Source organism: Taudactylus pleione, unplaced genomic scaffold (genome assembly GCF_031769625.1).
Source record: "Taudactylus pleione unplaced genomic scaffold, aTauple2 ptg000041l, whole genome shotgun sequence".
In the NCBI taxonomy this organism is placed as follows: Eukaryota; Metazoa; Chordata; class Amphibia; order Anura; family Myobatrachidae; genus Taudactylus; species Taudactylus pleione.
The window spans coordinates 52955275-52976149 of record NW_028284443.1 but is presented as its reverse complement, the minus strand read 5'-3'; the positions used below and the strand labels follow the sequence as shown (position 1 = coordinate 52976149).

At 43.1% G+C, this 20875-nt stretch overlaps 1 protein-coding gene across 2 annotated transcripts in view; it reads right to left on the bottom strand.

The window, feature by feature from the left end:
• LOC148538171 (serine/threonine-protein phosphatase 2A regulatory subunit B'' subunit beta-like) overlaps positions 1–20875 on the bottom strand; it is a 127485-nt gene that overhangs the window by 91061 nt on the left and 15549 nt on the right. For both annotated transcript variants that reach the window (XM_088456891.1, XM_088456899.1), the window contains exon 2: positions 8681–9074. In XM_088456891.1, coding sequence (XP_088313017.1) covers positions 8681–9025 — 345 coding nt within the window. In that variant the 5' untranslated portion in view covers positions 9026–9074. The remainder of the gene's footprint in view (positions 1–8680; positions 9075–20875) is intronic.

The following is a 20875-nucleotide window of genomic DNA, read 5'->3' as shown; positions in this document are numbered from 1 at the left end:
ACATGCGCAAAAATATGTCCGATTGGAGACCGCTCTTTCACATCTAGTATAGGGTAACTCCAAGATTGCTCTGATTTCAAACACTTGTAGTAAAACCAGACATCTAAAAATGTATAGCTCTGCATATTGGCAAATGACTCATTTTTACATGTACACCTTTTGAGCAATATACAGATGTGTCCTCTCATACATCTAGGGCGCAAGTACAGGTCCCACCAGTTAGCCAAATCTGTAAGCCAGCAGGTTGAGTATTTTATTTTGTTTAAAATAAAATGTAAAAAAAAAAAAAAAAAAAAGGAACACCTGCTTCAAATAATTTATTGTATTAGCCCAAATGTTTTGCTAAATCGACAGCTTTAACCAATAGATTTAAAACTGCAACAGAAATAAATGCTAAACCATTTATTGTGACCGGCACAGCAGGATGGGACACTAAAAACTGAGACACGCAGACAAAGGAGCCCTGCACCAATCTTCTTCGCTCATCCGGAAGATTGGGGATGGTAGTTGTAACTTTGGCTGATATCGACTTTTTCTCCGAGTCTGCATGAAGACAGGGTATATTTACTAAAGGTCGATTTTAATCAATTCAAAACTGATCATCGATTCTTGTGTTTCTGGGGCTAAATCACACATTTACTAACAGACAATTTTTGATTTGGGTTTAAGTATCAGTAAATGTGTGATTTAGCCCCTGAAACACAAGAATAGATGTTGATTGCTTTAAAATCAATCGAAAATCGACCCACAGTAAATATACCCCTTAGAGCCCAGATGAATTGTATAGATATTAAAAGGCACAACATACAGTTTCCTCACTTGAGTGCATTTAACATCATGCAAGCCCATCAGGTTTAAAGGTTTTTACACCATTAGCTTTTTCTTCTCATTTTGCATATTATTGAGGAGGAATAAGGATTGTGGCACAGTACCCACTCACTGATTTGGGAGCTGTATCCATCAGTGACTTTGACAAGCTGATGGATAGTAAATGTACCCCTTTTGCCTGAACTACAGGGACCTGCTGTTACTTTCAAAAACATCAGATTATGTTGCAGTATAGTACATCTAATTTTCTAAAGTGAACTTGAGGTTCAGTATCTACATCTCGTTAGTAGGTCAGCTTGTCGAAGCGGGATGATTGGCTGAGACCAGATCTCAAGTTAATATCGGGCGACGCCATTTTATGTTGCCCCTGACGACGCCATCTTGTGTCGTCAGCATGAAACCATTGTGTGCGATGCTAATATACTATTATTAGCATCGTACGACTGCATTGCTACCGCATATTGTTAGAAGTCCTACCATACCCCATACGCACATTAAATCATATATATAATATACAAGACGCACAGCGCACAGTTGCGCTGTTTATTAAAACACTCTGCACATAAAACGCAGCACGAATATTAGCGACCACAGACAATATCCTTACACTTACACATACCAAAACTTATAAAAAGGTTCCCTAAGCATTAAGGTTAATATTAGAGGTTTTATACGTTATCAAGTCTATTGTGAAATACATATATTTGGTATCTAAGGTTTAGTACATGATAAGCACACCATGTTTGGTGCCATTCTAAACCACTGTTTATTTGCAGACTTCCGGTTCCATCGGCAAGGAAATCGCAACATGCGTTTGCAAGTTATGGATCATAGAGAGATAGGCATTGAAATGTACTCTGTAGTGTAATGTAATGTTTATTAGCCAGTTTAGACTTTTTCTTCGGCGGGAAAACGCACACACAGAGCTGTTGGAGGGCTGAACTATTACAATACAAACTGACCTATGAACTGTATCGTAACAGAAGAACCAGGAAGAAGAACCAACGGGATTATGCCAACTCGTACATATGCAAGCACTCTAGATCTGGCGGAGGTTTCATAGTTGATGCCGGGATATCTTGATCCAGAGCGCATGCATATGTATCAACTGTACCTTGTATTTTGTATAACCTTTGCCATAATTGTGTTATAGATCAAGGCGTTTAACTAAATGCCTTTATGTGAATAATATCTTTTTGTGCTTTGGAACCACAATCAAAGTCTAGAAAGCAATTATTTCTTGTGCGTACGCAACGCTAAATAGCGACATTAGGGTATAAAGATTAATAGGAATTCAAAAGCTCCTAAAAGAAGGGCCCTCCTCCCTCATCACCTACCATTGCTCACCAACTATACTGTGCACCACCTCCTCGGGCATGATTCAATTCAACGTGAATTGAATAGCGCCGGAAGGAGCTCCCGGAGTTATTCAATTCAGTGTGCTGCTAAGGCACAAGAAGAAGCATTCTCAAACATAAACATGCATTCTCCAACTTAACTGCCTGGCGCAATGCTGATACCGCCGCACTAAGGGCAGAAAACAGCATCACGCTAAGAGTTTTGTCGGATTTCTGCTCACACCCCAGGAGATGCGCAAGAAGAAATACTTAGTCGGGCTTAACAGCGCCCTGAATTAAATAGCTCCGGGAGCTCATTCCCAGCACTATTCAATTTGTGTTGAACTGAATCTCTGCCATGTCTCCCCCCACCCTCTCTTTCAGTGGCGCTAAACTGGTTAGATGCGCCCTAGCCTATGGGTACTGTTTTCTCCAAGAGTTGTAGTGTCATTTGTTTACTGTACACTGTACACTGTACTGAATGTGTTACAATGTGCTGTTTTCTGTCTGTACAGCGATGCAGGTCTCTTGTGGTGCCCTTAATGAACAACAATATCAGTAATAATGAATACTACATTAACAGTGTCTATATTTGGCTGGATACATATTAAACGATGTGTGTACCCAGCGATGTCGTACGCAGCGGTTCAAGTGCATACACACTTGCTGATGTCGGAAGCGACATTGCGAAGGCAGGGGGCTATGCTGCATTCGGCAACATGCCCTCCCCCCAGACAATGTCGCCCATCGGACCTGCAACAGGTCTGATGGGAGAGGTCTCCGTCGATGCGCAGGCGTAGTCAGAGACACTGAGTGTACACAATAGTCGATTTGCACGAATGGTCGTTCCGATGCATCGAAATCGTGCAGAAAATAGTCTAGTGTGTGGCCAGCTTTAGGCATTAGCCCAATTGTGCAATGCATTTTCTCTGGCCATGACATTAAGGCAACATTTTCCTAAAGAGCTGGTCCCGTTTAGAAATTACTTTTAGTTGTCAATATACAAAAATGAGTATATGCAAATTAAATGATAGGCATGTATCAAACCATATATACCCAATATTCTTATTTTTGGATTCTAGTGTCTAATCTGTAGCTCAGGTAATTGATAATTGGGAAGTTTATAATATCTCAAATAACAGTGACTGAATAAAGCCCAGACAACCACAAGAACATGGGTATTTAGAGTTGGATCCAGGGAAAGACAAACTGGGATCTACCCGATATATAAGGGGCTGAACCATTTTAGTACACAAGTGTCTATACTGCAGCACTTAAGTTTGCTTAGCAGTAAAGTGTCAAACACTTTTGCAAAATCTAGGAAACTTGCACATGTCAAATTTTATTCCAGATTTCTTACTATGGTTGTTACTGTGGAATGGTTTGGTTAGAACGAGAATAAAGTGGACAGAGGAGGGCATTTGCAATTTTGTAAAAGTTGCTGCGCTGTTAATGAACACTTTTCTATAGGCCTTTGGAAAAAACATGTAGCAAAGAGTACTGTAGTTTCATAAAACACCTTGGTCACAACACTTCTAATGATAATTAACGGTATTACATGCCTTGGGAATATGACCAGATTATATAAAATTGTGTCAGGTAAAGAAACAATAGGTTTAGCAACAGCAGGGGCACTAAGGTGCAAAAACACTGCAGGCCCAGTTATACACGGTTTAGAATGACTGACGCTCATAGTTTCTCCCCATTGCCACCTACTGGATTCAACTATTAGTGCATCCGAAAGCTTTAGCAATAGTAGAGTTAAACAAGATCAGATTATTCTTAAAGCTTAGAGAGCTCAAATAAATTATTAATGATCTGTTTTGCAGGAAATTACACCATAGTATAGGGTTCCTGTTATTGGTTAGCCTAGTGCATGCATTCAACATGAGTCTGGTCAATATCATGACTTGCACCACTTAAAATATTCTCAAATCACTAACGCTGGGCATACCTGGAGATAAAATATGTCAGTCTAACAGACATTTTATCTGACAAGCTGTAAACCAGATATCGTGGCTTTACACAGATGTTTCGCTGGGGAGGAAACATTTCCCTGTTCCTATAGGAAGGAACAGGGGAAATGTTCAACGGTTGGCCACGGCAGTGCATATACTGCCAAATGCGGCTGGCATTTATTAGATCTATCGGACATGCTGGACAATTCTGCATGTCCGACAGACCGATAAATACTGATCGGTTGCGCAATACACTGTTCAGTCATTGGCCTGATCAGACGATTATCAGCAGAACAGGCTGATAATTGGACAATATGCCCAGAGAGATTTGAAGAAATCCAGGGAACAGGAGCTCCACGCCCTCTGGCTCTATACTTCAAGACATAGGTGTCCACTTTAGGAACTAAAAAACAAACAAACAAGCAAAAACAAAAAATGACTCATGTTAACTTTATTCCATACTCTGGAGAGTTTTAGTCATAAAGGAGATATTGCAGGCTGACATTTCTTAATTTAAGCACTTGGTACTTTAAGCGGCTAATCCCGTTCAAAGTGGCAAATCCCGTGCACTAGGGAGCAAGAAAGAATTGAATTAGCTCCTGGCCACTTTAACAGAGTTAATTATTTCAATCAGTAATTATTTGACTGTCCTCTAAAATTTTCTGGGAAAATACCATGCCATACTAATACTATTGATTCAGCTAGAGAAGGATGGTAGGGTCAAGCATTGAAGGGAAATAAGGGTTTAGAAAGAAAGCTGCCAAAATTTGCCCAATTAAGGCCTGTATTCAATTAGCGTCGAAAAGCAGATATCGGTGAAAAGCGCAATGTTTTCGCCTGTTTTGAGACAAGGTTAATGCGTACTTTCACATTGCGTGCTCCCGCTTTTCACCCTATTCAATTGCAAAACAGGTGAAAACACGGACATCCGAATAGCGAAAAGGACTTTTTTGTGGGGGGAATCAGTCTGTACCCCTCAAAAAAATTTAACTGACCCTGGTAATCAATATAGAAGTGTATTAATAGCTGTAATAAAAGTATTTGGGTTCCTAAATTCAGTCAAATGGCTGTTAAAAGCACTTTTGAATTAGTGTGAAAAAAAATTATATAAAGCAATTTCTTTGGTGAAAAATAAATGCTGTAGTTAATTTGGGGGTACATTTAAATGGATACTAGTATATTTTAATGAATGAGTTAATCAAGTGCATTTTAAAAAAACTTTGGAAAAAAAAAAAAAAAAGCTGTTGCGTCCCCTTTCAAACCTAAAAACACTTGTCCCATCCATACAGCACCACAAAAAATACCTGACCCAATACTGTACTTAAAACACTTTTTACATTTTCACGCCAAAAATGAAATTTTTTTTTAGGGGGTACCAAGATACATTTTTACTTTTATTTGCCTAATTAGTCATTAGGGGGTGCCCAAAAGGTTCTGCACCAAGTCCCCACATTTTTAATAAAAAAAAAATAAAAAAATAAAAATAGGGATTTTGTACATCTTTTGGGTGGATAAACTTTTTCATCTGTTAGTTTTCGCCTAGACGAAAACATCCTGGAATTGAATAGGGCGATCCTTCGGAAACAGGCGAAAACGGTGCATTGGGAAAAATTTGCAGCCCTAATTTTCAAAATAGAGGGGTCATTTACAAAAAATTAAATAAATCCTGAGCATAAAATAAGATTCAGGTACCTCTGATCTGTACTACTGAACAAATAATTAATGGAATATGGGGGAAAAAATAAACCAAACAAACAAAAATAAGATACACACTAGCTACCTTAAATTTTTTTTTATCTATCTATCCATACACACACATATACAGCCTTGCAAAAGTATTCACCCCCCTTAGCTTTTTACCTTTTTGTTACCTTAAAAAAAATAAATACATTACAGGTAATCAGAATTTTGTGTGATGAATCTGCATAAAATAGTCTAATTTAGTGAAGGAGAAATATATTATATATATATATATATATATATATATATATATATATATATATATATATATATATATATATATATATATATATATATATATATATATATATATATATATATATATATATATACACATACACACACACACACACACACACACACATACACACACACGTGCATAAATATTGGGACATTAACAGAATTTTCATATTTTGGCCTCTATTTTTTGGATGTTGAAATATAGCCCACTTTATCCTGATGGCCTCAATGAGGCAATAGAGCTTAATGTAGTGACAATATTTCTGAATTAATTTTATTTTTATTATTTATATTTATTAATATTATTTTTAGTTGGGGTATAGGTTTTTATTGTAGTGAGAACATTGCAGCTTTCACATACACCACATTAACATCACTGGTAGTCCATACATCCCCCCCCCCCCCCCCAACTCACACCTTTTTTTGCTTTAAGTATTCATTTCCATTTCAGTATGGACATTACCACCATTTATTATTATGTATTATTTTTTGTTTATTTATCTTCATTTTAATAATTTTTTGTAAAGGAAAAAAAAAAACTTTGTTTATTTATCCGTGTATTTTTACTTTTGCATAGGTATTTTTGCTTTTTTTGTGAAGTTTGGTAATTTTTGTCATGTGACTGATTGATCTCTAGAACATGCAGTTATAACTATACACATATATAGTCAGGTGCATAAATATTGGGACATTGACAGAATTTTCAAATTTTGGCCTCTATTCACCACCACAATGGCTTTGAAATGAAACAAACAAGATGTGCTTTAACTGCAGACTTTCAGATTTAATTTGAGGGTAATTACATCCAAATTAGGTGAACGGTGTAGGAATTACAACGGTTTCTATATGTACCTCCCACTTTTTAAGGGGCCAAAAGTAATGGGACCATCAACTCAAAAGCTATTTCATGGACAGGTGTGGGCTATTCCCTTGTTATTTCATTATCAGTTAAGCAGGTAAAAGGTCTGGAGTTGATTCTAGGTGTGAAATTTGCATTGGAATCAGTTGCTGTCGACTCTCAATATGAGATCCAAAGAGCTGTCACTATCAGTGAAGCAAGCCATCATTAGGCTGAAAAATCAAAACAAACCCATCAGAGAGATAGCAGAATTATTCCTTCGCTCCCTCTCTCTCCTTTTTTTCCCCTGGGAGGTATAGGTGGCACTCACCCAGACTTGTAATAAGTAAAAAAAAAAAAAAAAAATACTTCCTTTATTCTAACGTTTCGGAGGACAGACACTCTAGGAGGGCACCACAGCAAGATATATGTTTGAGACCACAGAGTGCCGGGGTCGCAGGGTTTTTCTATATCTATAGTAGGCTGTTTCTGCTGGGCGATGCTATAAGCATCATGTATTCAGCATAGTGGTAGCACAGTAAATGCAGGATATATATGCCCAGGGATGGTGCTGCATTGTACATTTGGCTACTTATGAGGCTGCACAGTAGATGCACCCCGTGTTGTGTGGCACCCGGGGACGCCTGGTGCTTTGTGGAACACAGGAGAGTGGGGGTGCAGGGAGATGCTAGGATGCCACACTATTGGAACACAAAACAATGGGGGGGGGGGGTGTGTGCTGCAGTTCTTGCTCACCTTTGGTCTACTAGATGCATTCACTCTTCCAGCCGAGATACACACATTCCCGGAACACTGCTCAGCCCAGACCCCACCTCCAGTAACACTCCTTGAAATACAGCTTATCCTTCACTACCAAAGGGATCCCAAACTGACTGCCATAGAGGTCATGTGGTGGTGGCAGCTCCTCCGCGGACACTATAGACAAGGCAGCAGAGCAGACAGCTCTGACCGACAGCTCCCTGTCAATCACAAGCCAGGATGGGTGCTTCAGCCAATCACATCTCAAGATGAGCAAGATCGGGCTGCCAACCACTCAACAAGGACAGGACCAGCACTAAGTTTGGTAGAAAGGCTCTCAGGCACTTTGCAGATGCAAGCTGGCACTCACAAATGGGGCAGGGCACATATTAACATTATAAACCAGTAATCTCCAAGGCATTCCAGAAAAAGGTATTTATGGGAGGGTCAAAATAAATGCATCTCTAATAACATGCCAATTATGGTTAACCTGGAACTGCTTAGAAGATCTCAGAAAGCCAAATCAATATCATATAGACATTATATACACTCCATACAGAACATTGCAACACTTATTTTATATTCCTGATCCCTTTTAACCAGCTTCTACCAAACAGCCTGGGCTGTGGCAAAAAGGATCATTAGGGGATCTAATAAACATGAAATTGATGTCTGGAGAAAATTACATGGAGCATACATGGAAATTAAATAGGGCAAAAACAGAAAATATAGCAGACCCTTCCATAACTATTTTAGAAGGTTGGCATCTGCCTTTAGGTTCCCAATGAGGCCGCAATAAACAAGCTGCTTTCCCCTCTCAAAACAATTTCTTCCTGTGGAGAATGCACTGGTTTACTCTTGGGTCATACAATATGGGTACTGGACAGCATACCATCTACAGCAAATATAATCTATGTGGTATTAAACAGGGGAGCAAACTACTCTCAACCCAGAGTCATAATACATCTACACACACTTACCAATCTCGATCCAGTAGATCTGCGTGTTCTGGGAGTAAATCCGCTTCTTGGGCTGCCAAAGGCACCATTGGGGAGAGCAGATGGTGAGTGATATGGTGGACTACAAGGAGTCACTGGTGATAAAGATAAGTTATCCACCATTTTATGTGTAGACTGCATTTTACTACTTGAAACAGAAAAGTCTCCGTCATCTTCAAAGGTCTCAGGCATAACATTTTCTCCAATCTTTATTCTTCTTACATAGTCCTTTAGTAGCAACTGTGTTGGTGTCTCACTCAACCAATACAGAAATAGTTCATCTACTTTCATTTTTAAAACCGGCTGAAGAACCTGATTTGTAGGCATGATTAAGTTATTCAGGGAAATTCTCAATTTAGCAGATGGATAGATTAACCTATTGAAAAAACAAACAAAAATAAAATGTTACATTGCATATCTTATAAGCCTCTACTTCATCTTCATTTGTTATAACACCACCAAATGTCAGAGTGCCAGACAGTCAGTATAATGAATATGTAAAAATAAATAAAATACATGCCACAGGACACATACATACAAGGTTGCTAAAAATGCTACACACTACACAGGAGTAGAAAGCCCTGGTCATCACAGTTTACAACAGGAGTAATGCAGAACTCCAGCTGATTTACAACTACACATCCCAGCATGCCCTGCCAGTGTTTTGCCTTTAGTGCTTGCTAAAAACTGTGGAAGGACATGCAGGGACGTGTAGTTTCACAGCAGTTGGAGTGCTAATGTTGGCTACAGCTTGTTTACAATATACTGTCAATGTCATGGCCAGATATAGGCACTTCCACAACACTCTCAATTAAAAACTCACAATGTTTAAATGGGCATTATTAAGAGTCAATTTGGCCACAGACAGAGCTCCACAAATCACGCAAGCACACCAGCTTATAAAGTTCGTTGTATACGTATAGAAATCCATATTATAGGGTACGTTGCAGGTTTCTGCTATATACTGTATACGAGAAGTGTCTAAATTAAGTATGAAATTCTCAAGATGAAACTTTCCAAATCTGCACCCCCACTGCTCTACTCCCCAATCCCACTCTGTGTCCCTCCACTGCCCTTTTAGAATCTTGCGAGAAGGGACCTCTGCTCATACCTTGTAATGCAATTTTATTTTTTTGTCGGTGGTAATTATGTATCCAAGTCAATTTGCTTACTGTCTGCATATTGTTTACTGTTTTCCCCATGTAATCTTGTATGCTGTTGCCTATGGACGCCGTTACAGAACTTTTTTTGCACCTTAGAAAAAAAAGATTCATTATTAACAGAACACACATGACTGGGAGAGACCAGACAAAAAACAAAACAAAAAACTATAGGAGCAATTCAATTAGCATCACAGGGATGTGCCTCCTGGAGCTATTCAATTGAATGCATCATGCCCAGCACTTCACCCGGAAAACGCACTTTACAGTGATTAATGCTCAGGGCTTAGCTGCAGTACACTCCATCTACAGAGTTAAATGCCAGACGCAATGCTGTTACCGCACGTGGTAAGACCGCAACTAGCCCCAAGGCACTAGATAGTCGCGGGCTTACAGTGTGAGCAACTGAAAAGCTCCAGGCACTTAAGCCGGGAGCTACATCCCCGCAATGCTAATTAAATTTCCCCCAAAAAGACAAACATGATAATCACAAGATATGGGCAGATTTGAGACTTCTAAAATCAGTTAACTATTCGAGACGAGCGGGTTCGGTTTCCTTGAAACCGAACTTACCATATCCGAGGAGATCTGAGCCGCTGCTCGGATCTTCGCACAATTTTCGAATCCGAGAACTAGGCGTAACGTCATCTTCCCGGCGTCAGCCCTTGTTCATTTTGGATCCTATATAAGTCTTTCCCGCTACAATTCTGCGGGAGGGGGAAGGAGGGTAGTTTAGCTTAGCTAGCCTAGTAGTGAGTCTAGTGACAGAGAGTCAGGTTTAGTGACTCTGTCTTTGATGGGCAGTGCCACCTACAGTGACAGTCCTCTAGGTAATACTGGCCAAGCTAGTTTATTGGATAAAGCACCAAAAAAAAAAAAAGAAAAGGAAAAAAGAATTGAGGGAATAGGGGAAAAAAAAAAAAGGAGTACTCCGGTAAAGAAAGTCAACCTTGATAATGTGGATTGGTGGAATAATGGATATTGCTTGGTATGATAGCGGGTGGCTCAATGTTAATTGGTTAAACCTTGATTGATAAAAGTATGTGCCAACCGCTGTTGGCTAATGTGGTAATCACTGATAATAGTCACTGTGCAAAGATGTATAGTTCCAATGGTTTGTAGGGCCTCAAGGTGCGGTGTCCCGTACCCTACTTACCCACAGTGTTCTTCCAATAAGCTGTGTCCCTTCCTCACTTCTCCACTACCGAAGCCCCGGGATTCAAAGCGGGGGGGTATGGAATTAAGCTCATCCTGGTTTCTCCTCGGTTCGGTATGTCGGAGTGCGTGGACATGCTGCACTCTGGCTTGGTTCCTTCGGCAGCCTCGTTGGTCCGCTCTGTGACAGAGATACTTCCGGGTGCGGGTCTCACGATACTGGATACAGCTGGTGTGCTACAGACGGCCATCTGTGTTCACCTCTCGGCGGAAGTTCTGTGTAGCTTGTTGCAAATCTCAGGGGAGTAGAGTCAGCTCCGACGCGTAGCGGCCTTAAAGCCTTCTTCAGGGATTTGAAATTGGCTCCCACCCCCTATATAACTCCTCCCCTTCCACCATAAGCTCAGTCTTGTTTTTAGTGCCTTGGAGTAAGGTACTGGCTAGGTCCTAGCTTTTAGTTAGGTATAGTTTCTTTATTTTACGGTTTTAGTTTGGGTGCTTTGTTCCTGGCAACAGGCGACAAGCACTAACTGAGTAGATAGAATAGAGGTAAAGACGGCCCCTGAGAGAGTCAGCCAAACTACATAGTCCCTGGGTCTCTCTCCATACCAGACACATATCCGAGAAGACCTCTGGCAGAGAAAAGGTAAACTTTTTACAGATATATGTAAAAGATCTTGTTGCCTCTATGTACTGTTTCCAGGCACGCTGCTTCTGAGCAGAGCGGACAGGTATTCTATTACTCGCACTGTAAGGCGTGTCTCACACCTCCCTGGGCTTCCACAGCACCTGCCGCTCTTGGGGACCCACCAGAGGGGATTACAGAGCAGCAAGGTGCTGCTGGCCTTTGTGTGAGAGAGGCTTGATCTGTTCCAGGACGCGGCACCACTGCACTTGCGGGCGCACCATTGGAAAGGTCATCATGCCGCGGGTAGTGTCCGGAGGCTAGGATTACATAAGGTGTCCTGAGTAAAGCAGGACGGGCGTTCTCGGCCACGCCTCCCCCAGTTATTTCAGTTGCAGCAGCTCCCACTGCTACAGAGTGAGAATCATGTCATGCCCTGTCCCCTCGCCCTACCCCAACAATAGTGCCGATGAGAGTTGCGGAAGTTCTGCTTGGAGGAGTCTCACAGCAGATGATACAGGGGGTTGGCTGTGTACTAACAGATAAGCAGTTAATTAGGATTATTACTTAGGATATAAACCTGGTGATCTTTGTTGGGCTTATAGTATTGTGATGTATATCTAAGCACCTTTTACTGCACTTTTTCTCAGGAATTTAGGCAGTAACATACAGGGGTATACTAAGAATTTGTTTGCCTCTGTTTTTTTTTTGCAAAGAATAGGGACTTCTAGGAGTCCGGGGTTTTTTCCATTTAACAGATGGGTGAAGCCTCTCCTTCTTAGGTAGCCATCTGTATTGGTTAGACTTGTCTAGCCTCTCTCTCTCTCTCTATGGATAAGCCAGACAAGGGTTCCAAAAAAAAAAAAACTAGGGGTCACTGTTTATACTTTTATAAAATGTGAAGAAAAAAAAAATAAAAAATTGACAAAAAAAAGGCACAAATCCAGGGTCGCTCTGTGCCGGTTGTTCACAGGGAAATTTATTACCGGGAGGTTCAGCTGAACAGCTGGTGATGCCTGATCGGGCCAGGTCTATGGTTGAGGCCATAGCTGAATTACGTCACTCTCAGGCAAATTATGTGATACCCTGTACTCAAGCTGCTCCTTTGTCTGAACCCTCGGTAGAGCCGAGATGGGCCCAGAATATAGTACGAGGTCTCGCTCAGATGGCAACGTCCCTAAATAAAATGGTAACATCCACAGGGGCCACAGCCACTAAGATGTTCAGGCCATTCCTTGGTGGATTTTCCTGGAGAAGAAGCTTCAGCTACCTCTTCCCGGTAAGAAGGGGAAATGGATTATGACTAGGAAGACACCTCAAACTGGGAGGGTGACTCCCATTCCGATTCAGGAGTTTATGTTAATAGATGTGGTCAGGTAGACTTTGCATCTAAAGGAAACAGCTATTCCAGAGACTATTTCAGTTTCTTTCTTTAAAACGTAAGAGGAAACATGTATCTGTTTTCCCAGAATTTTTCACATTTTGAGGTAATATTAAAAGAAGCCTGGTTCAGGCCATACCTTAGGCATGCTACAGAGATTCGGCTGGATCCATTTTCCCAAATCAAATTTAATTCCATCTCAGAGGATGGTATTTTGGGGTATTCTCTTCGACACCCAGTGTCAGAGTGTTTCTTCCGCAGGCAAATATTCAGGATCTTCAATCCAGAATAAGAACCGTTTTACAGAGGTATCGTATCTCAGGGGTATGCATATACTGGGAAAAATGGTGGCTTCATTCGAAGCAGTTCCCTTCACCAGAAACCAATTGCTTCATCAATGGGTGAAGCCAGACCCTTGATTAAACAGGCAGATGTTCAGATTATCTCTGCAGACCCGGCAATCTCTCCGGTGGTGGCTATAGGATGCAAATCTGAAGAGGGGTTGCCAATTGTCAGTAATAAATTGGACCACTGTCACCACAGATGCCAGCCTAAAGGCTGGGGAGCAGTGGTTCTAGACAGACACCTACAGGGTCTTTGGTCTGTCCAGGAAGCCTCAATTTCCATCAATATACTGGAATTAAGGGCAATTCGATATGCATTGGTTCAGGCTCAAGGCCATCTAAGGAACCTACCAGTGCGGATCCAAATCAGACAATGCCACGGCAATTGCTTATATAAACAAAACATACTTCATTGGACAGAAAATTGTGTTACAGCTATTTCGGCAATTTACATTCCGGGGTTGTATAACTGGGAGACGGACTTCTTAAGTTGCCATAGTGTACATTCAGGGGAATAGGAATTGTTTGTAGAAATAGTTGCCAGATGGAGATCTCCAGACATAGATCTAATGGCTTCTCGTCTCAACAAGAAGTTTCCAAGGTACGGATCTCAGTATCTCTGGTGGATGCCATGACAGCACCTTGGATGTTTCACCTGAGATACATCTTTCCTCCTCTGGTAAGGTTACCAAAGGTAATTTAGTGGATTAAATCAGTGGCACAACCAGTCATTCTGGTGGCTCCAGACTGGCCATGCCATCATTGGTACACAATTCTTGTGACCATGTTGGCAGACGTTCCATATCATCTGCCCCTGCGTAAAGATCCGTTACTTCAGAGTCCATGCCGTCACCCCAAATTGCCTCACTTGACTTTGACGACATTGTTCTTCAATCCAAAATTCCGAGGGCCAAAGGCTTTTCAGAATCTGTGGTGAAAACCATGATACAGGCTCGCAAACCAGTTACTTTCCAGATTTATCATCGGATATGGAAGATATATATTTCTTGGTGGGACCACCACAAGTTCAAACCTCAAAAGGTTCAGAGTATCCGATCTCGTCTTTTCTGCAAGAGGGGTTTGTTAAGGGTCTGAGATTGCCCTCTCTTAAGGGACAAATTTCGGCCATATCGATTTTGTTTCAAAAGGAAATTGGCCACCATTCCTAAAGTTCAGACCTTCTTGCAGGGGGTTCTTCGCATACAGCCTCCTTATGTCCTGACGGTTCCTCCTTGGGACTTGCATATAGTTTTGGAGGCACTTCAAAAGGCACAGTTTGAGCTTTTGGAATCTGCAGAATTGCGATCTCTCTTTGAAGGTTGTTTTCTTTTTGACCATTGCCTCGGCAAGAAGGGTATCTGAGTTAGCGGCTCTCTTGTAAATCTCTGCTTCTCATTTTTCACGAGGATACGGTAGTGTTACGCACTAAACCTTCCTTTCGTCCGAAGGTGGTATCGGCTTTTCCACATTAACCAGGATATTGTCCTTCCAGCAGTTCGCCAGGATTCAGTGGGGGGGGAGAATAAATTCAGTGTGATGTAGAATAGCCACGGGAGGGAGTTCCCGCAGCTATTCAATACAACGCGCTGTTTAGGTGGCTAAAGGATTTCCTCTCGCACCCCCCCGAGGATGAGAGGGGAAATCCAACAAAAGTGCCAGGCGCGCAGCTCTTTGCAGGCTTAGTGAGGCGCTAACAGCCATGCACCCGGCACTTTAGTTGGTGAATGACAGTTAACACGTCTTAACGGCCAGGTTAAGTCACGAGAACCAGTATTCTCTGACTTACCCAATTCCCAACAAAGCACACAGCGCATTGAATTCAATAGCTGCGGCAGCTCCCTCCCACGGCGATTCATCATCACACTGAACTCCCCCCATTGACTAGTGAAGCTTCTTCCTTAGCACTGTTAGATGTGGTACGTGCGTTACACATTTACTTAGACTGTACTGTGTCTTTGAGGCGTACGTATTCCCCGTTGGTGGCGTTTGATGCACCAAAAAATATGAGATATGGTAAGAACTTACCTCTGTTATCTCTATTTCTACGAAGTCCATAGGGTTCCACAGGATACCTTGGGGGTATAGGTGATGACGTCAGGCATCGGGCACCATAGAGTTAAGTTTTCAGCCTCCCAGGATGCACTACGGTCCCCCTCCTATACCCCGCCCCCGAGCCAAGGCATCTCAGTTACATACCAATCCATAGGCCGGAGGAGGAGAAGGAAGAGAGAAAAAAAAAAAAAAAGATCTGGACACACACAAGAATCACATTCTCACCAGAGGGAGACGGAAAAACTGGTGACCAGAGCAAAGCCCATCTGCAGCACAGGTGCGACAGGGCGGGAGTCCTGTGGAACTCAATGGACTTCGTAGAAAGAGAGATAACAAAGGTAAGTTATTACCATATCTCATTTTCTACTTCAGGGTCCATAGGGTATCCACAGGATACCTTGGGGATGTCCCAAAGCAGTATCCTTCAAGGGTGGGGACGCTCCTGTGCTGAAAGGAGAATCCGCCGCCCGAAGGAAGCATCCTGAGAGACAAAGGTGTCAAACACGTAATACCTCACAAAAGGTATGGACAGAGGACCACGTGGTGCCTTGCATATCTGGACTGCAGAGGCACCACGTCGAGCTGCCCACGAAGGACCCACAGACCTAGTGGAATGAGCCCTCACAGAAGATGGAACCGGCAGGCCTTCATGAAGATAAGCTTCTGAAATTGCCATACGGATCCAGCCTGCCAAAGTTTGCTTTGAAGCAGGCCAACCCTTTTTACGGAAGCCATAGAGGACAAACAAGGCGCCCGACTTCCTAAACGAAGAAGTGCGATCAACATAAATCCTTAAGGCCCGCACAACGTCCAAAGTGGCCTCACCTACTGAAAGGTCAGGAGAGTTAAAAGCCGGCACAACGATTTCCTTGTTGAAATGAAACCGGGAAACAACTTTGGGAAGAACATCAGGACGAGTGCGCAGCGATGGCCAGAAGGAACTCTGTTTTGGCTGTCAGCCATTTAAGATCCACTGAGCCCAGTGGTTCAAACGGCAGTCCCTGGAGAGCCCTCAGGACCACAGCCAAATCCCAAGGCGCCACCGATGGAACAAATGGCGGCTGGATTAGAAAAACACCTTGCATAAAGGTGCGGGACACCTCTACGAGTGCCGCCCGACTTCGGGTTCCTCCTTGCCGATTTACGTAGGCCACGGCCGTGGCGTTGTCCGACTGGACCTGCACGGGATGACCCTGGAGAACATTGAAAACAGCGCGGAGTTCCAAGATGTTTATCGGAAGCTCCCTTTCTGCCTGAGTCCATCTGCCCTGGAGCAAAAGATGGCCACCGAGGAGCAGAGAGGAGGCCGGCCTGGGGGAGGAGTGCTTTCACAGGGCCAGTCAGCAGAGCGGAGAGGACTGTGTGCAGCGGGGGAGGCACCGGCTGTGTTACAGGGAAGGCGCGCTCCCCTGGCATGCAATTAACCCCTGGGACACCGCAGCGCTACCGCTCAGCCGCGGTCCGCTGTCCCAGGGAGGTAGTGGAAGCGCAGGTTAGGTACCTGGCTCCACGCTGCAGCCAGTCCCCAGGGAGCCCCCTGCCTGGGGACTCTGGACCATGTGCTCAGCAGGGACCCACCGCGGGACCCCGCTGCTTACCTGCTGCCCCCTTGAATCCGGCCATGGTCCCAAACATCTGGGGTCACCGCTAGCTGTGACCCCAGATGCCTACCAGCATCCCCGGATCAGTACCGGCATTCTGGTAACGGCGGGGGTGTAGGGAAGACAGCATGGACGTCAGTACTGACTGTCCATGCTGTACATCCAGATGAGCAGCCACAGCTGCTTGTAGAAAACTTCAGGGGCTAATTCTAGCCCCCCTCTAAACAGGTGCATCCGACTCCGGCCGGGCACCAAACGAAACTGAGATGCCTTGGCTCGGGGGCGGGGTATAGGAGGGGGACCCTAGTGCATCCTGGGAGGCTGAAAACTTAACTCTATGGTGCCCGATGCCTGACGTCATCACCTATACCCCCAAGGTATCCTGTGGATACCCTATGGACCCTGAAGTAGAAAGAGGCTGGTCACCCTCGAAAGGATCTATCGCTAGATGGGTCACTTGTGTCATTCGGCAGGCATATTTGTCTTCGAATGCGATGGTTCAGACCTCAATTCGGGCCCACTCGACTCGTGCCATCGGGGCTTCTTGGACTGTACGGCATGGTACCTCGGTTGAGCAGCTGTGCAAAGCAGCTACATGGTCATCCGTACACACTTTTAGAAAATGTTACCGCTTCCATACATTTGGCGCAAGGGATGGCAGCGTTGAGCAAAAGTTTCTTAGAGCGGTCAGTTCCAACGCTCCCATCATTAACTGGCTTGCTTTGGTATACCCCAGAAGTAATGGCATAATGGATGGAAAAGGAAATCAGATTTTTACTCACCGTAAAATCTCTTCCTTGGAGTCCATCTGGGGGATTCAGAGATCCCTCCTTTGTTTGGTTTCACACTAGATACCTGCTGGTTTTTGGTTTCTCAGTTCTTCCGTGGGTTTTTCTCCAGCTTTGTTAAACATATGGTGAAAGGAAAGGGGTTAATTAGTGGGTAGGAGCCAGTTCCAATTACCTAGTATCCGACTCCACACCTCACTCTACATAACCATGAAGTAATGGAATCCCTCAGATGGACTCTAAGGAGCAGATTTTACGGTGAGTAAAAGTCTTCAATTTTTGTTCACAAAAAATATATAATTTAAAAAAAAAAAAAAAGTTAAGCGTCAATAATGAACACGGCAATCAACAGAATAGCAGGAGCAGCAACCATGCACCAGCTCTGCTGCCACCACCAGTCATGACGATACCACTTCAACGTTATCCACTAAAGCAAATGCTCAAGGGTAGAGAGGCTTTTAGTCAGGACATCTATAAAAAAAAAAAAAAAAAAAAATTATAAATTTTATATTGGTAAAAGAAAAAAACAACACCTAATAAAGGGAAAAATTTAAGGCAGTAAAATATAAAGTTGCCAACATGCCATTCACCACACACAGTGGCAAGGAAAAGCTCAGGCCTTGGTCTTTATTGTGAGTGGTGGTTCTCCAACTGCAGTCAGTGAGGCATCTTCTGCCTCATGACAATGCAAGCCCTTCTCACTGGAGAAGAGGTGTAAAAAAAATAAAAATGAAAATCAGTGCTGAAAATAACCACAGTAGAAGAAACGGTTTTAAATAACATCACAAGTGGGAAGAGTCTTTAAAGCCTGAGCAATAAATATCTTGCCTCGACTACATCTGAATCCTGTGACAACAGAATTGTGCCAAGCGCTATTCCTTTCCCCGGCTGTTCTGGATTGAGCCCAGTGACTCCATGCTCAAGCCATCTGCCAGCTACCGTGCAGAGCCTGGTCCATTGTGAAGGATCAGGGGGAGTCAGCCGACACCAATCAGGAGGTGTGGTCGCAGCTCCTCAATGCATACACAGAAGTGGTTCCAGGTGCAGACGGTAGGTGCCTTGGTGTTCGTAAGCAGTTCCAAATGCCGATGGTAGAAGTTTGGTGGTGGCAGCAACGTTACACTCCCACTGCACAGTGGGCAGATTCAGTAATAGGTGGTTACTGACAGTCAGGTGCCCTTAAACCCCACCTTACCCTCCACAGTACTGCCACAGCTGCTCTCTCCTTGCCTCCTCCCTAACCCAAAGTACTGCCTAGCACTAACCCCCCTCCTTGCACCCAATACTGCCCTAGCTACTATCTACCTTTACCCCATCCCTAACCCCAGTATTGCCTACCCTTAACCCCCCCTTGCCCTCCACAGTACTGCCCCAGCTGCTGTTTATCCTTACCTCCTCTCTACCCCCAAGTACTGCCTGCCGCTTTCCCTCCAGTACTGCCCTAGCTGCTATCTACCCTTAACCCCCTCCTTGCCCCCCAGCGCTGTCCCATCTGCTGCCTGCATTCATCTCCCATAATATGCGATGGGACCCAGAAACCATGGAGTAGGACGCCAATTTCTTAAAGTGAGGGGTCCCTGGGATCCATAAATGTTTGTGCTGAGCGCGATCACTGCACATTTGCAGTGAGTGCATGAAATTTAACAAAATTAAGCAGTCCAATATCAGCTACCAGCAGTATGGACCCCGCCAACACCCTCATCATCAACCTCCTTCGTAATGATTGGAGGTAGTTCTTCCAAAAAATTGTTTTGTGGGGGGACACAAAAATAAACCAAGGACTTCAGTCACAAAAGTGTCAGTCCTTGTCTGAAGTGCTTGGTTTGTTAAACTGTGCAAGTCCTTTTTAATATCCAACATAAGGGTGGCTGTTAGGGCGAAAGGACAATCCATCTTGCACCTTTTCTTTGCATTATGCACTGTTTGGGGCATTGCTACTGACATTTCTATAGTTTATTAAACTGCCATCCTATCTGCCACTGCTGTGTGGCAATGTTTCATAGATGGCCTATATTTTTTAATCTGCCGTGCGTTTGTGCTGCTGCACTGTTACTTACTATAGCCAGCCAGCTTGCTGCAGCCTTTGGCCTATATTGGTGTAAAGTAGTGTAAACAATATTGTGAGCTGTGAGGTGGTCAAAATTGACTGGAAATTAATGTTAAGGTTAATCATACTGTAGGAACAAAAAAACAGGCCCAAATTATGCGATTTTAGCAGTTAACATTTTTAATAAAAAATACAGATCCAAAGTTAATCCAGATCCAAAACATGGGAGTCTGTGCACATCTCTATTAACTATGAATCATTATTTAACATTATAAAACTCTCAAACTGCTTTTTATAAAATTATAGAAATGGACATCAAGGGGGTGATCCAGTTGTTAGCGCTGGCAGTGCCGGGCGCCCAACTGAGCAATTCAATTGTTGCTCCATTCAGATGCGATAGCCGTTGGCATTTCTGCTCGTCCCCTTCTGAGGAGGCAAGTAGAAATGTGCGATTAGATGGGTTTAGCCGTTTGGGCGCCCAAAACCAGGACTTAAGTCCTGGTTGAGGCACTTAAATAGCAGTCTGGGCGTCTTAACAAGGACTTTAGACGGGTATAACAGTTTTACGTTGCCAACCACAGTCTAGAAGCGACAAGCACAATAAATAATGGGCGCCCAAAAACGACTTAATTGCAACATTGGGTGCCCTTTAATTACAGCACTTAAAAAGCAATTGCATCACCCCCTAAAAGTCAAACAACAATATCTAAAGACCTTACTATGATTAAAGCAAACTTAATTTCCTCATTTGATGTATTTTGTCTATACAAATATTGCTGGCAAAATAGTGTCTGAAAGAATGTACCTCTACACTACAATTAAAAGAAGATTCAAACAAACAAAACAGCTCAAAAACCATCTCTAAAGGCTGTCATTTCAAGCAGGTTAACATGAAAAGTAATAGAATCAGACGAAAATCAGGGGTAGTTGGTAGTAGTATTAATCAATATATAGGGCCATATCTAGTTAGACGCGAAAATCAGCATTTTTGCGAAAGGTTTTCGTCAATGCAAAATTTTTGCAC